This window comes from Grampus griseus, assembly GCF_964374135.1.
Source record: "Grampus griseus genome assembly, chromosome: 11".
NCBI lineage: Eukaryota > Metazoa > Chordata > Mammalia > Artiodactyla > Delphinidae > Grampus > Grampus griseus.
Genome location: NC_139005.1, coordinates 21,264,385 through 21,281,501, shown reverse-complemented (window position 1 = coordinate 21,281,501; position 17,117 = coordinate 21,264,385). Strand labels below are relative to the sequence as shown.

The 17,117-nt window shown below is 38.7% G+C and overlaps 1 protein-coding gene across 4 annotated transcripts in view; it reads left to right on the top strand.

Moving 5' to 3' along the window:
- The window catches only part of ITPR2 (inositol 1,4,5-trisphosphate receptor type 2), a gene marked incomplete at its 5' end in the record, with an annotated part of 524,405 nt that overhangs the window by 303,420 nt on the left and 203,868 nt on the right, over positions 1 to 17,117 (top strand). For all 4 annotated transcript variants that reach the window (XM_082665011.1, XM_082665010.1, XM_082665012.1 and 1 more), the window contains one exon: positions 723 to 831. In XM_082665011.1, the coding sequence (XP_082521137.1) occupies positions 723 to 831 (109 nt within the window). The remainder of the gene's footprint in view (positions 1 to 722; positions 832 to 17,117) is intronic.

Below are 17,117 nucleotides of genomic sequence, written 5' to 3'. Positions count from 1 at the left end.
TGAAATCAGATCATTCCGTTGTATTCTACACCGTTTTGTTTTTCTAGGAGGACACATCTCACAGGGTCATTTTGAGAACCAGCTTTTTAACAACATGAGCTATATGTGCTAAGCTGTAAATTCGGATTCTGAACGTCTTACTTGATTCTGAATTTTTGGAGAGTTATAGAACTGTGATCTGCAAACTTTTCTCTTGACAGAGCACCAGTGCAGAAGTCACCACTGTAAAATTAATTAGAGTCTTTGCCCAAATTATAGCAAAAATAGTAAATGGGTAGACTGTGTTGATATTCCTTTTTTTTTTTATTCTAATCACAAAAACTGCCTGTTTCTACCAAGCCCTAGCAGTGAAACATAGCAATTATTATTAATGGAAACTGGAAAGCAGCCCATTAATGCGAAGGTTCCAAAGTTGTATACTGCTACTCTACTATACAGTTAATGTGATATAGTACATAGAAAATAATATAGTATGACATAATATAATAAAATGTAATATACTGCAGATATTCATGTGCACTGGGATAAACTGACTGTAAAACAAAGGTTGTATAATACAAAGCTTATAAGCTGGAGTATAATTTTAAAACTTCGACAACATGTATCTGGCTTACTTTATACTCTCAAATAATAGTGTGATTTTTTTTCCTCTAGCATATGATGTTAGTATATAGCTTGAAGAGAAACCACTGTCCTATTAAAGTTTAATGTTTTCTTTTAAGGTTGATCAATCATACAAAGAAACTGATGGAGAAAGAAGAAAAATTGTGCATTAAAATTCTTCAAACTTTACGAGAAATGCTAGAGAAGAAAGACAGCTTTGTGGAAGAGGTATTTAAATTTTTTTCTTAGTATTTGAAAATAAAATAGAATTTCTAGAATATTATAATGAATGAATTACAATAAGCTATTATATAATTCCTTGCATTACGTATTAATGGTGTCGTGTACTTAGATGAATTAAATAATTTGAATTTTTATGCTATTCAACTCTCATGTCTGCTTTGATTTGAGAAGGGACTAAGATTAGAATGGCCCAAGTATTTGGTTTATTTTTTATCATATTTTATCTTGATTATGTATATTTTCCTCATATAACATCAACAGACCAAGTAAATTTTTTTAACAATGAGCGACTGAGATGCGTTATTAAGATTCTGTATAAAGTTCTGCTGCGTATTGAAATGGTCTCTGCATTTTGGAATATGTTGATTTTTCATTGTAAATATATGTTCATGTCATTTTCTATAATATTATGCCAAGTATTATAAAATAATACTTTTTAAAATAAATGCAACTGTAAGTTTCTATTCTTAACTGTATTAATGTAAGTATTGCACAGATGACTTTTCAGGGAATATCAACTTATAGATAATAATTGTCAGTCTGTTATTAAAAATGACAGCTCAGTTGCTCATTAAGAGATAGCTAGCAGCATGTTTAATACCCAAGATGATACACTTAAATATAAAATATATATCTAGTGTAGGTTTTTTTAGCTAGCTACCTTTACCCTTTACTTTTATGCTAGGTATCAAACATAATTTGTACCATGCTCCTTAATAATTTTTTTGGTCTGTTTCTGTAAATACTAATCATCTGCTGTGTTTAAAATTGGAAGGATTTTATTTTTATTTATTCATTTATGTATATGCTATCTAATTCCAAAAAGATTGTAGTGGTAGGGGTTTTTTTAAAAAAGTATTCTTGTAGAAAAGAAATACAGTGGAATCTTGGATATTAATAGAAGGGGCATAGCTTTAAAATACAGCATCTGAATCAGATGTTTCTTCAGTAATCAAAATGACTTCAGCTTTGTGTTAGTTCATTTAATCTATATTTGAGAAACATCAAAATACAGGTGAGGTGGTCAGTGCAGTTTTAGCAAACGTTTCTGTGACATAGAACTCAAGAAATATGCTTATAAGTTTGAGTATATGGTATCCTTTAAAAAAATGGTACATAGAGTTCCTTGGGACTTTTTGTTGTTTTTCTTTGGTTCCTCAAAATATTGCTGTAGATTGTTTGATTTTGGCTGACGTACTAGATCCTAAAGGTAGAAAAATGGGATCATATGAATTTTTGACAGAAGAGTGAGGTTTATGATAAGTAACTTGTGCTTATCAGGAGATACATAATAAGCCTTCCAATTTTATATAATAGATTATTATTGAATTTCTCTAAAGGAAAATAGGGAAGAAATCAAGTAACATTTTACTCTGACTAGTCAAGAGTATTTCAGCAAATCTCCCAAACCACCCTAAAATAAATCATGCTGGCAACTGTTTCTCCTTTCCATTCCCAGGGCTGTCACTAGTTCAGGCTTTCATTTCCTCTTGTCTAGAAAACTCCAATAGCCCAGCTCCCTGAGACCTCCTGAAGGGAGGCAGGGCTGCTGTTTTCATAACTCCAAGGACACCATTCCCATCACGCATAATATGCATGGCACCCTTAGGACACGGTCCTCAGGGAAAGGGTCAGACGAGAAGGGCTATTGGGGCTCATTCACTCAGCTCACACACACTGTGAGCAACTATTAAGTGCCGGTTCTTGTGCCTGGGCACTGGGGAGAAGGTGGCGAATGGCACGGCTTGCTAAGGGCCACCACGGGGTACATTTCACATGCTAGTGGACTCCGGTCACAATCTGCAGAGATCACGAGAGCCTTTCAGGAACCTTCAGGGGCTCTGCACTGCCTTGGTGTTCCAGGCTCTCCATGGTGCCCCCTATGCTTCCCCCCACCCTTCCTCATCCATTAACCTCTCAAAATCTGTGCCACTCAGTGTGCCTGCAGTGTCCCTCAGGCTTTCCCTCTACTGAGGCTTGCTACATCCGGAATCAGGATTGTTAAAGTCCAAACAAGCCTCAGTATCCCTAGTGTTATCTTTGTGAAGGAGCTAATGAGGAGCACTTATCAATTGTTTTTGCCAGAGGTGACTACTTTCTCAATAGAATTAGCAAAATACTTTGTACCTCTCTTTTAAGACACTGCATCTTTAGTTCAAGTTCCTTGTTTTATAGATGACGTCACTGAGACCAGAGAGGTTATGTGATTTGCTCAAGGTCACACGGCAGTGTCAGAACCAGGGCTTAAATTGGAACTCCTTCCTCTCTGCCTAATCTTATTTATTAGATCACAGCCAACTTTTACAAATGGTGTATATCACTATTAAGAAAGGTTAATATATTTTGTCCAGCATGTTTAGAGGTCCAGATTTTAAGTCATAGGCAGGCGGAACATAGCAGAATATAATATCCAAAATAGATAAAGGTTTAGAAAACCTCTAAGAAAATATTAAAGAATATGGAAGTGTAGTCATTAACTTAGAAAGAAAAACCTGAAAGAGACTTATAAGTATCATTTCTTAATTTCCATGTTTACTAAAGACAGAGTAAGAAAAAAATTTTTAGCCGAAAGAATTCTACATCTTAGACAACTTTTTCATTCTAAATGTTTTAGAATGAGAAACATTTCTACTAGTGGAAGGAGAAGACGTTTTTCCCCCCAAGAAATTTTTTTAAAAAGCATATTAGATCCAGAATGATTCAAATACCTATGCTGGGAAAGAGACAGGCCTGGACGATCTCTACATGTTGTCAGTTGGCCCGTCTTACACAGCTGGTGTTCCGTTATCCGTGCCAGTGGAGGGGATCTAAAGGACTCGCCAGTCTGGGGGAAATGGGTTTGGGAAACAGATTCAGAAACTGGTCAAAGCTATTATTTTACAACTTATCGTGTATTCTCAGAAAAAAATTGTGAATATCAGTCCTGGGATAACAGGTGGTTGTGCTTTCATGATCATATTAGTTTCCTATTTATCAGAAAGTTAGTGGTTTGCAACCCACATGTTTATTATCTTATGGCTTTGGAGGTTGAAGTTTAAAATCAAGGTGTCGATTGCGTTCTTTCTGGAGACTCTAGGAGAAAATTCGTTTCTTTGCCTTTTTTAGCTTCTAGAGGCCTCCTGTGCTCCTTGGCTCATGGCTTCTCCCTCCATCTTCAAAGCCAGCAGCAGTAGTATCTTCAACTCCCCCTCTCCCCGCGCTCTCTCTCTCTCTCTCTCTCTCTCACACACACACACACACACACACACAGTCTCCATTGTCACATCCCCTTCTCTTACTCTGACCCTCCTGGCTCCCTCTTACGAGGACACTTGTGATTACATAGGAACCACCTAGATAATTCAGTATAACCTCCCCATCGAAAGATCCTTAACTGAATCACATCTGCAAAATTCACTTGCTGTGTAAGGTAACATTCTCAGGTTCTGGTTGGTTAGGGCATAGACATCTTTGGGGAGGGCCATTCTCCAGTCTATCACAATGATCCTTTTACTGACACTGAGAAATGGCATGTAGAATGTGGATGGAGAGCTTACCTGTGGCTGATTAAAATGTAGGGCAGTTTACATGTGAATGAATATGACAAAAATGCTTTGAATGTATAGCACTTTGCTGTTTTCAAAGTATTTTAAAATATTTTGCTACCTTTCAACAGTTCTAGGAAGTATACAGAGCAGGCAGTGTTATCTCCAGGTTTGTAATGTGGAGGGACTCAAGAGAACTGAATTGCATTGTTACATACATTACCTAATACCTGGTTGTCTAACGCTTAATCAACTGGATTTCTTCTGTCTGTGTATCGAAGCATTCCCAAGAGATATCTCAGAATTAAAACAGAAAACTCACACCAGGGTTTTTCACACAAGCTGTCCAAATACTACATTTGAGACTTCACTTATTTAAATTTAAAATCTTACCTTAAAAGAAAATCTCCATTTTCATTTTTGTTAATTTGGTCTCTGATACTGGAAGTTGTGTGTGTGTGTATGTGTGTGTGTCTGTGTATAGCTGGTGCAAATTTAAAAATAGAGCAATGAAGCAAGTTTGCTTCATGGTTGAAACATATCCTTAAAGCAATTTGCGACTTTGAGACCGAGTTTTCTGATTTTATTAGCCTTCTATGTATGATATATTAAGGAAAATCATTATGTAACTACGTTTTATCTGGTATTTAGTCTACCTTAAAAACATTTACAATTTGTAATCCCTTTGATTACAATTCCTAAATTAATTTTACTTAATATTCTTCCTTGCTTTCGTGTTCCTTTGCACCAAAAGGATGAGAGAGAAGATGTGGGTGGCAATATCTTGAAGATTGCTAAGAGTAGTATAAGTAAATGAAAATTGAATTTTCTATTAGGCATGTCTGTGTGAAATTCAGTGATCACCTCTGTACTGTTTGTTATAAGTTACAGTACTTATTTTTATTGAAGGTTAAAACATGAAAATTGTATACTGAAAGTCCCGAAGGGGGAAAGTTAGCTAAGTTTTATAAAAATTTTATAAAGTTTTGTTTGTTTAGGCGATTCTGGTAGAAAAGCAAAAAGTTACAAAGGATATATATAACTCTACCTTGGACGCTCAGTGTTCCTTTGGGATGGGTTCTGTTTGACAGGCTCCTTAAAGGTAACAACAGCAGGCACGTTTATTTGCATTTAAAAAAAATATGTATGTTGGAAAATGTGGGCGGGGAAAGAGAAGAGAAGGAATGTTTTTAAAATGGCTTTAAGGCAGTATGATTTCTAATGTTCTCCATCCTCAGCGCCATGCTGTTTTACTCTTATTTCTGTGACTCTCTACCACAAAATAGAAAGACCTGTTAGGACGCGTGTGCTGCTCAACAGTGTGGCTTAATTATAGCATCACACCTTAGGTTTGTGTACTTCGAGGTATTTTAGGTCCAGATCTGAGTAAGGGTTCACCTGAGGTGGTCAGGAGATAGAAGGAGCTGAGTGGATTGGATAGAGGTGGGCTGGTGGAAGGTGGAGCAGGAAATAGGAAGGACTTGGTTCAATGGATTGGTTTGGTTTTAAGGATTTTTTTGGCGGGGAGGGGGTCAGTTTTCTTCACCTTACACTCTTCAGTATATAATTCTATTAAGATTTATAGAGCATTACAAACTATTCCCTCTCATAAAAAGGGAGAAATATATAAATCATAAATAGTAAAGATGTCTATAAGATATGATCCTGAATATATAAAATTCGTAGTTTCTGTGCTGTAGAATTCGAAAAGATAACGAGTACTGAAAATATTCCCTGGTAGCCTGTGGAACTGGTGATTTACGGTCTCTTTCCTTACATTGCAGTCAAAGAAGTTGACCTATTTAGAATGCCAATCATAATTTCCCCTGTGAATATATTCCTGTCTACTCGTAAGTTACACTGACAATACATGTAATCTACAGGATGACAAAGATGTTTAGTCAAGTTCAATATTCTTAAAATGTTCAGGTTTGAAGAGCCATATATCCTTGGAATGTTATTGCAAAGGGATAGTTTTGTGCTCTGGTGTTTATAAAGTAATGATAGCTAGCATTTTGTGTAGTTTTGTGCTCTGGTGTTTATAAAGTAATGATAGTTTTGTGCTCTGGTGTTTTGTGCTCTGGTGTTTATAAAGTAATGATAGCTAGCATTTATTGGGAGCTTCCTGAAAATTAGATACTCTTCCTCTTTATATTATTTAATCTTTAACTCTTTGTCATAGGTAGTATTATATCTCTCTTTTACTGATGAAGAAACTGAGGTATAGAGTTTGAGGTCACACATCTAGTGGGTGAAGAGAGCTGGTATCCCACCCAAACATTTTGGCTCCTGAGGTCTTAACTCGCATGTTAGAGCCAAACGGATGATACGACTTAAAATCACACCTCTTCTGTTTTCTCAGATATTCAACTAAATAAAATGAAAAATTCTTTAGTTTTGTTCTTGATAAAATTTGTATGCATGAGTACTGGAAAGCCTAAGCCATTTATTCAGTGAGCTGCTAAGGAAAGGCTTGAAGATTTTAGACTGAGCTGTGAGGGAACAACATGATGCAAGAGCTGTGCAGATTTTTAAGATTTATTTTTACAGACCTACAGATCAATATCCGAGCTCCCCAAGACCCACCCTGTGATCATGGTCTGAGTTGCTAGTAGCCTGAATATTATATATAAAAGTTCTAAACAATGCTTTATAAGATGACATGGTAGATAGCTCCTTGTGGAAATGTGGCATTCAGCAAACAGCATAGCATCTGATTGAGAGCTGTGATCTTTATGAATGCCCAGGTGGGGTAGGTGATATTTACACGTTGAACAGTGCAGGCAGACAGAGGCTTCTTGATTTGAAAGTTGGTATGTGGATTGATATGGAATAAAGATCTTTAAGAAATGATGCCTTGAGTTATTTTTTAAATATCTTCCATCTTTTAACTCAAAAACTTACTGTCAGCTGAGTTAACTAGATTTTATTGTTTTCCTCAGCAGGAAAAAAATCACTGTAGTTAATCTTTTATTTCTGATTTTGAGGAGCAGCAAAAAGAATGTCAGATATATACCAAGGAACTTAACTCCTTCATCAAATACGCAGACTTCTCAGTCCCGACAGTAATCACATTCTTGCAAATTTGTAAATTGTATCAAGCTCCTCTTATTGTAAGAGTCTGTGCGGAATCATTCACCTTCTGTGCATGTACTCATTTCACTTTTTAGGAGGCAGATAAACAGATTTAAGTAGAATTGTTGTACAGAGTGCACTGTAGCTTAAGAATTTGATAATAACTGTTTTGCTAAGGTAAAATTAATTTCAGTTTTAGCATCAGCTGCATTTTGTAGAATTTTTTAAAAAATACATTTTAGAGGTGAGTACAGTTTTTCCCGTATGTTCTAATGTGTTTTTTTTTAAACTAGATACAATAAGTGCTGTTGCAAACCTTTTGTACTACCATTCCTGTATTGTGAATGCGTGAGTGTGTGCGTATATGTGTGTATTGTGTTTTAACTAGGTAACTAAATGTGAAATTATGTTGATGTCTCCTTACAGTAAGAGATCTGTTTTAGAAATATAATTGGTATACTCTTCCACTTTGGAATTTTTATTTTATATTTTTATCTGGGCAAAAAGACTTTGACCATTCAGGTGGGCACAAAGGAAATAATTACGTTTAGAAATTTACTCTTTAGTTGCTGAGCTGGCTTGGTCGCTTGTTAGGCCATTCAAAGTGATACGTTTATCAGATTTACTAAAATCATTGTAACCTCATTATTACAAAAATTATGAAGTTCTTAATTACGTCTTGCCTTTACTCTCCCACTTAAAAATCTGACATAATAACATCACTGCCTCAATGATTTTTGAGATATGCTTTGATTCTGTAGAGATCAGTGACTAAAAGATCATGTTGAAAATATTATGAATACTCAAAAATTAGCCAACTATTTATTGCCTCCAGTAAGACACTTGGTAGTTAATGACTGTAGGTGAAAAATGGTATTGTGATTAAAAAATAAACATGGATAATATAAAAAGTAAAAAAAAGTATAAGAAAAGAATAAAAGAAAAAACACTAAAATTAATATATTACTAAACTATCGTGTTAGTTATTTCTACCTAAATCTAACCTAAACTCTTTTTCAGGATGCATTCATGATCAGTTTCTTTTAACTCCATATTATTCTAGTTTGTAATCATTTCAGCACTTACAAAATCATGTCTGTCTTGTTAGTACACTAACAAGACCTTTTATTGTCCTGCCTTCTGAAGGATTTCTTTGGTGTGTGTTGTTATTTTAAATAAATTAGAAACTCCTTGAGGATGGGTCTGGTACATGCGCTGCAGAAATGCACAGACGGCCTTTCAGAGCTGAGATTCTGTAAAGGTCTAGTCCTGTATTTTCTCTCCAGCCCCACTCCACACGCCATACGTGTTGTACTATTGAGGGCAGAGATGGGCAATCTTATTCGCTGCAGTGTTCCCCATGGCTGGCACTGTGCCCTGCACACAATCATTGCTCAATAAGTGTTTGTGGACTGACTAATTTATACATAGTAGCAATAAATGTTAGTGACTGTCTGCTAGTACAGCACATTGCCCTTCACTAGTCATATCCAAGAAGCGGGTTCTAGAAGTATCACTTCAGTTCTACTTTGCATCTCTTTGTAACCCAGGACGTGGTAGGTTTCTTGGTACTTGGCACGCCTGCAGAGTTGGGCCAGCTGCAGGGAGAGCTACATACAGCATTGAGCACTGGGGAAGGGGATTATCTTGCAGCAAATGCTTTGTCTGATGGGCTGTGTGGTGTCTGCTTGCTCTCTGGCTTGGAAGGGAAAGAACTGGGGAATCCCCAGACATAGTAACGTGGGTGCTCAGCTCAGGGTAGCTGTGGCAAAGGGAGGATGACTGGATCTGGAGGCAAGCAAATGGGAGGAAGGCTCCGGCCACTGGGCTTCTCTCCCAGGAAGGGCCCCGCTCCCCGAGAAGCGACTGGGAAGAACAAGCAAGGAAGTTAGGCCACACTAGAAGGGGGAAGAGCCCACTGTGTAGCCAGGAGAACCTGAGAGCAACTGGGGCTCTGCAGAGCCCCTGCTGAACTGGTCACTGAGTTTGTCACGCTAACTAGTGTAAGTAGCCATAGAGGCCACTAACTGTTGATCTCAAGCAGCACTGGGATCTCCTGCCACGGGACAGATTGGTGTTTGGAACCGTTCTGCTGTTACCACCGTAACGAGGAAGAGGGATGTAAAGGCTTGAAGCAGATTGGGCCTGAGACATTTTACTTTTTCCGTCTGATACCTTCATCTCTGGACTAGTATTTGAACAGGTCCTCACAGAGGAGATACCCGACCTAGTACATGAGGCACTAAAACCCCATTATTGTCCTTGCTGTTGCTTAACTATTGTTGATGGTGCGTCTCTAAAGAAGCCATTTGCAAAGTAACAATGTGTCTGTGGGCATTTGGAGCCTCACAATAACTCTCTGAGGTAGGAAAATATTTTTTAATCTCCATTTTATAGATAAGAAAACTGAGGCCCAGAGTGTGGAATGATCTGGTAACAATCATATGATTCATAAGTGGCAGAGCTAGGGATGAATCAAGGTGTTCTGATTCTACTCTGTATATGATCTACTCTGTAAATGATCATTTAAATTTGATTTCACCTTGTGAAACCACCTCTTTCAGACTTTCAGTTCTTTTACTACCTCTAGAAACCTGAAGGTTCAAACAATCTTGAAAAAGAAATTTAAAAAGGAAATGTATTCTCATTCTTTTTTAGGTACATACTCTAAATAATAGCAATAGCTATAACTTCTGTGGTGTTTACTGTATAGTAAAAGCCAGGTGCTCGTATAAATGCTTTACAGTGTTAATTCATTTAACCTCCGTAACAACACACTGAGGAAACTGCAGCACAGAAAGGTTACGGAACTTGTCCGAGGTCACACAGCAAAAAATGGTGGAGCTAGGATGAAAACTCAGGCCTTCTGGCTCCAGAGCCCATGTTTGCAATCACTGCGGGAGGCTGCCTTTCATTCTAGTCTGGTATCAACTTACAAAGCCACAAGAACGTCACTCATAGCTGTCAGAGGAAAACTATTTTCTTGTTTCAAGTAACACAAACAACCTTAAGATATTTCTTCTTGTGTTTAATGATTTTGAACAGCTACTATTTGCCGATTTCTTCAGGGTAGGCTCGTTTTTTGCACATTCCATCTGGTACTTGAAACTCTCAAGCATTTTTGGATAAATCTTGGTTACTTACACCAGAACAGCATACAACATTTTGAATATTTGCAGATTGCTCAGTGCGATGTGAGGTTTATCTTTTCTCAGTTGTTCTTAGCCTTTGGCTGAGTTTTTAATTAAAACTCAAATTACAGACTATACTAGCTCTGCTGCCACAGAGTAGGGAAAACAGACATGATGTGTTAATGAACACATCCTGGCAGCTTGGTTTAATGAGTTGGTGGCACAAAAAAATCTAAGTGAGGGCATGTGACAGTTAAAATCAAATCGAATGCTTGTAATTAATATCAGATAGATGGAATAATATTGATGATTCTAACTCAGAGGATGTGTACTTGTAAATTTCCATCCCAGGTATCGAGTCAATTTCCCTTTCTCTGAAAATGCCAGAGTATGTTCATATAGTAACCCGAGATGTGCTTGCCAGAAGGGATGTGGTAACCAGCAGTAATCTCACACTTGGGCGCACCTTTGAGAAGGATGCTTTCTTTAGGCTTCTCATCGTCTTCCACCATGGTGCATGCAGTCGTTTATTCATTCAACAAGTGGGCTGCACCATATGTAGAGTCGGCTGAGATTCCCTGTCCCCTTGGCAGAGTTAGATGAGACCTCTGGCTGTTGGCCAATTGCCCGCTCTCTTGAAAGAGAGCTGTCAATTCCATACGCTTTTGCCATTCAGGACACAAAGTGTAAACGCTGAGCCAGTCCTGGTGCCCCTGCTGTCTCCATGGCATTGCCCGTCTCCTTGCCCTGACCTTGCTGTTTCTCTCCTCCTCCGTCTCCCAGGCTCTTCCTCTCCACTCTGTCCCTCTCAGAAGGTGTTCCTATGTCATTATCTTCTCCTCTTTGTGTTCCCTCCACCTTCTTTTCTTAAAATTATTTTATTGATTGATTGATTGATTGATGTATAGTTGATTTACAATGTTGTGTTAATTTCTGCTGTTCAGCAAAGTGATTCTGTTATATATGTGTATATATACATACATTCTATTTTATATTCTTTTCCATTATGGTTTATCCCAGGATATTGAAGATAGTTCCCTGTGGTCTACAGTAGGACCGTGTTGTTTATCCATTCTCTATATAATAGTTTGCATCTGCTAACCCCAAACTCCCAGTCCATCCCCCACTTTCTTACTTTAAATGAAGAGTCACTCTCCCTGAGGCCACCCCTCTTTGTCAGCAGCTCTGTGGATTAGAGCTTTTCTCTCATACCCAATGTGCGAAGAGGCTTTGTCTTCATGCTCTTTTCTCCTGGTTATTTCTAGACCAATTCCTCTGCTGTCTTTTAAAATCTGAGGCCCTCTGACGATCACCCTGGCTCTGCCAGCATTCCAGTCCCTCCCTCTCAGCTCTCTGAGACTTTGGAACCTGGCTCCCATTCTGTGTCCCCACCCCCAGACCTGCCATCACCGGGGCAGCTTCAGTCCACGTGGGCCGTGCATCCAACACTCTGGCCTCTCAGGCCCTTGACCCCTGCATTTGCACTGACCTTCTCCCCTCCACACCCATCACTGACTTCTTTGGCAACATTTTGGAAGTTTTTATCACCAGGAACGGCTTCTTCCCCACAATAATGAATTCAGACATCCTGTTGGCTGCCCTTTCCTCTCTCCCATTCAGCTTGCTTATTTAACTACACCCATTATGACTGTCCTTTGACTTAATCAGAACCACTGACCCTTCTAATTTCCCAATTGCCCAGCTTGCTCCCTTCCTCTGCCTGTTAACCCAAGATTTCAGAGTCACAAGCCCAACTGTTGAGCAGCTGTTTAAGGCGGGCCGCTAACAAGCAGTCCTCACAAAACAGCATGGAAGACTGGAGAGTGGTTCCCCAGGAGAGAATTGGAGTCCTGTTGCCAAAAGGTAGGGGAAGGGTGCCACGAAGGCCAAAACAACCGATGACCACTCCAGTTTCTTCTGCAATTTCTGCTTCTTGACAGATTGAGTAATTTAGATTATTTAAGTCGTTTGCCTGATTTTCTATTCACGCTCCACCTAACTGTATATGCCACGTCTTTCCAAGTGAAACCAGAATTCTTGGCTCAAAGTTCCCTGACAGAAAAGCTTCTACTTCACTATATACACAGGCACTCCGTGTTCTCCAGAATTGAAATGGCTGAGGATATCTTTTCTCAGGCTGAGAAAACATATGGACAAGAGCTCGCTACTTCTCGTAGTCTGTAGCCTTTTGACAAGACATCTGCTGTAACATTTTTTGCTCTTGGATCATAGACTGTTGTTTGCCAATTGTTTTCATAAATATTAATCTTTGAAATCTTGACTGACATCTAAGTTGTTCTTTTTGGATTCTTTTCTTCTTTATATGCACCATCTTTAAATAATTGTGTCACAATATAACAACAAAAAAAAGGGTTTTCTTATGAAAAATTTCTACTTTAAAATCAAGGGCTAAAAGTTCTAATTCAGTAACTTACTTTTTTTTTTTTTTTTTAACATTTAAATTCTCCCTCCTTTTCCTTTACTTAACTAAATGTATTGCCATTGGAATAACACTTCCGCATTAGTTTTGCGAAAAGTAGTCTTTCACTTCAGCCCTTGAAAGCCCCTCAGGAAGACATTGAAACTCAAATCCCCCAGGCATTTGACTGAGTCCCAAGGTTGGTAACTACACCTTCTTTGTCTGCAACTATGAACTTGAGAACCAGATCATGATCATGAACTGGGCTACAAATATCGTATTCAAGATGTTCACTAATGGTCTTAATTTCTAATCATACCTTTGCATGAGAAGGTAATTGACAAGGCTGTGATGGAAGATACAGTGAGCACAACTTCCACCCTAGGACCTTATCTAATGACTGTTGATCAAGTTTTTCCTGGACCTGGGTGGCCTCGACCACGCTCTAAGTAACGAGTGGAAAGCAGTGTGCATGCACCATGCAGCTTTTAGGCTCATTTTTATTACGCATGATAGTTTCTGACGTATTGTACTGTTAACTCTGGGGATCAGTAATTCAGTCCATTTTAAGTTGTTTCATTTATTCCTCAATTAATAAAACATTTTTAAAATTTTTATTGGAGTATAGTTGATTTACAATGTTGTGTTAATTTCTGCTGTACAGCAAAGTGATTCAGTTATATATATATATATTCTTTTTCATATTCTTTTCCATTATAGTTTGTCACAGGATATTGAATATAGTTCCCTGTGTTATACAGTAGAACCTTGTTGTTTATCCATTCTATATATAATAGTTTGCATCTGCTCACCCCAAACTCCCACTCGATCCCTCCCCTACCACCCCCTCCCCCTTGGCAACCACAAGTCTGTTCTCTATGTCTGTGAGTTTGTTTCTGTTTCGTAGATAAGTTTATTTGTGTCATATTTTAGATTCCGTATATAAGTGATATCATATGACATTTGTCTTTCTCTTTCTGACTGACTTCACTTAGTATGATCATCTCTGGGTCCATCCATGTTGCTGCAAATGGCATGATTTCATTCTTTGTTATGGCTGAGTAGAATTCCATTGTCTTGGGTTGGCCAAAAAGTTCATTCGGATTTTTCGTAAGATGTTACAGAAAAACCTGAGCGGGCTTCTTGGCCAACCCAATATATATGTACCACATCTTCTTTATCCATTCATCTGTCAAGGGCCATTTAGGTTGTTTTCATGTCTTAGCTATTGTGAACAGTGTTGCTATGAACATTGGGGTGCATGTATCTTTTTGAATTACGGTTTTCTCCAGATATATACCCAGGAGTGGGATTGCCGGATCTTATGGCAACTCTATTTTAGTTTTTTGAGGAACCTCCATACTGAATAAAACATTTTTTAATCATAAGAATGAAAAGCCTCCATACAGATACCTGATCTTAAGGCCTATTACCAAAGAGTTATCTGTGTGTTAAGCCAGTATGCCAGACACAGCAGGAGACTCATTTTAAGGGGAACCTATTTGTTCACAGTGCTGTGGGATCTTCTCTTCCTTAGTAAACTACCTGTTCAACATTGAATTTAATCTGTTTTTAAAAATAGCTTGCAAGATCTCATTACAAGAGCTTGCGAAGAATACTGCGTTCTCAGGTTTTCATAAGAGTATTTCTTTCTCTCATTTTTTAAGCCAGAGTACTCTATTATTAAAGCAGAGTTAATAAATTGGAAAATATAGTAACTCACTGATGTGCGATGAAGTTATTTCTTCAGCTCTATCTAGAATCATGTAAAAATTAGAGTAGAAGAGATTTTTACATTTTGCGGTCCTAAGGGGTGTGTCAGGGTCTGGGAATGTATCTCACAGTTGAGATCAAGCACAGTTCCCTCTGAGGTCTGTTGGCAAGAGTCAGCTCTCCTCAACCTCTGAAGTTTCCTGAAAGTAAAACGAGATTCACACGGTTGCATACCATCCTGCTGATTCTTGCCAGGGATACTTTCTGGAAAGAGCATACTGAATATGTCTGCTGTGCCTATATTTTAGGGAGAAAAGAAAATCTCACACAACTTGGGACCTCCTCCATCTACTCCAGGAATTTGAGGAGTAGATGAAGGGCCTGCCCCAGGTAGACCTCTGCCACGGCGGCCAGTGATTCCACGCAGCTGAGGGATGGGTGCTGAGCGGTGTTCCTCTGGGTCAGGGATTAGGCACCAGAGAGAGGATTATTTGGAGAAAAGCCTGGCCTCACTTGTACCGTTTTAGTCAGATAACCACACCTCCTGAGGACGTGCCACGAGCTGCATTATACTCTGTGGTAAAATACTAAGGATTGACACGATACCACCTGCATTAGTTTTCTTGGGCTGTCATAACAAAGTACCACAGACTGGTAAACAACAGAAATTAATTTTTTCAGAGTTCTGGACGCGAGATGTCCAGAGATCACGGTGTTCGGGAAGTTGTTTCTTTCTGAGGGCTGTGAGGGAAAGATCTCTTCCAGACCTCTCTCCTTGCTTGTAGATGACCGTCTTCTCCCTCGCGTCTTTTCATGGCCTTCCCTCTGTACACGTGTCTGTCTCCAAATCTCCTCTTCGTATAAAAGATACCAGTCATATTGGATTAGGGCCCACCCTAGCGACCGTGTTTTAATTCACTCACCTTTTTAGAGCCCGAACCTCCAAGTATGGTCCTATTCTAAGGTAATGGGAGTTAGGACTCCAACTATGAACTTTTGGGTGACGTGATCAGCCTGTATGACCACCTCGGACTTTACTGTACTCATAGATAAGACGTGTATAAACGTTTTCTGTGTACGCTTCTCTTTTGCCCATTTGGTCGAGGGCAGCCAGAATGGACTGAGCAGATTGCTGGCATCTACAAGCAGAGATTTAGGAAGTTATTTTTAAATATTATTTAAATCAGTCGAAACCAACGAAGAAACGTAGGAAAAGGATTTTGCTTCCCTCTTGTTTCATATCTTGGATTAATGTTGCAAGAAAACCGTTGATTGGCATAAAAATTCCAGTGATGCTTGGAAGTACATGGATAGATGTTTGAGCGTAAAATTGAATCACTATATAGATCTGACTGGTTCTGAAAACACAAAATGGGAAAATTTTAAAATTTGATAGAATTTAATGTTTGTGATAGTCCTTAGCCTTGGCCTGACTTTCAAAACCATAGTCCAGTTTTTTTTCTTGGGCACTTTTGACAGTGTTTCAGCACAATCACAAAGAATTGGAAGTTTCAGATATGATCTTTGGAGTTTCTCTGTTTGCTCCAAATTAAATTAAAGAATTATTCTGGAATATCATTTTAGCAATTTATCATTCTGGTTCTCTCATAAAAAATACACACTTAAAATCCTTCATTGAAAAATATACCTTTTCTAGATGACCGGTTTCCTACTATTTGTAAACCACAAATGCACAATTTTATTTATTTTGATAAGTGATCAGTTTTTTAAATGGTTATTTCTAATACTTATATAAAGATAAAGCAAGTTTTTTTAATAAATTTATTTATTTTATTTTATTTATTTTTGGCTGCGTTGGGTCTTCATTGCTGCTTGTGGGTTTTCTCTAGTTGCGGTGAGTGGGGGCTACTCTTCATTGTGGTACTTGGGCCTCTCATTGCGGGGGCTTCTCTTGTTGAAGAGTGTGGGCTCTAGGCGCATGGGCTTCAGTAGTTGTGGCATGCAGGCTCAGTAGTTGTGGCTCACGGGCTCTAGAGCGCCGGCTCAGTAGTCGTGGCTCACGGACTCAGTAGTTGTGGCACATGGGCTCTAGGGCTGATGGGCTTCAGTAGTTGTGGTGCGTGGGCTCAGTAGTTGTGGCTCACAGGCTCTAGAGCGCAGGCTCAGTAGTTGTGGCACACAGGCTTAGTTGATCTGTGGCATGTGGGATCTTCCTGGACTGGGGCTCGAACCCATGTCCCCTGCACTGGCAGGTGGATTCTCAACCACTGCGCCACCAGGGAAGCCTAGATAAAGTAAATTTTAAAAAACATAACACAACCAGGAGCACTACTTTTAGCCTAGCCTCAATGCCTTATTCCTTGTGCTTGTATGTGGGAGGAAGTGATGGGTTCTCCTTATTTTAAGAAAGAAAATGACTCAAGTCATAGTATTACTTTTGTAGATCTC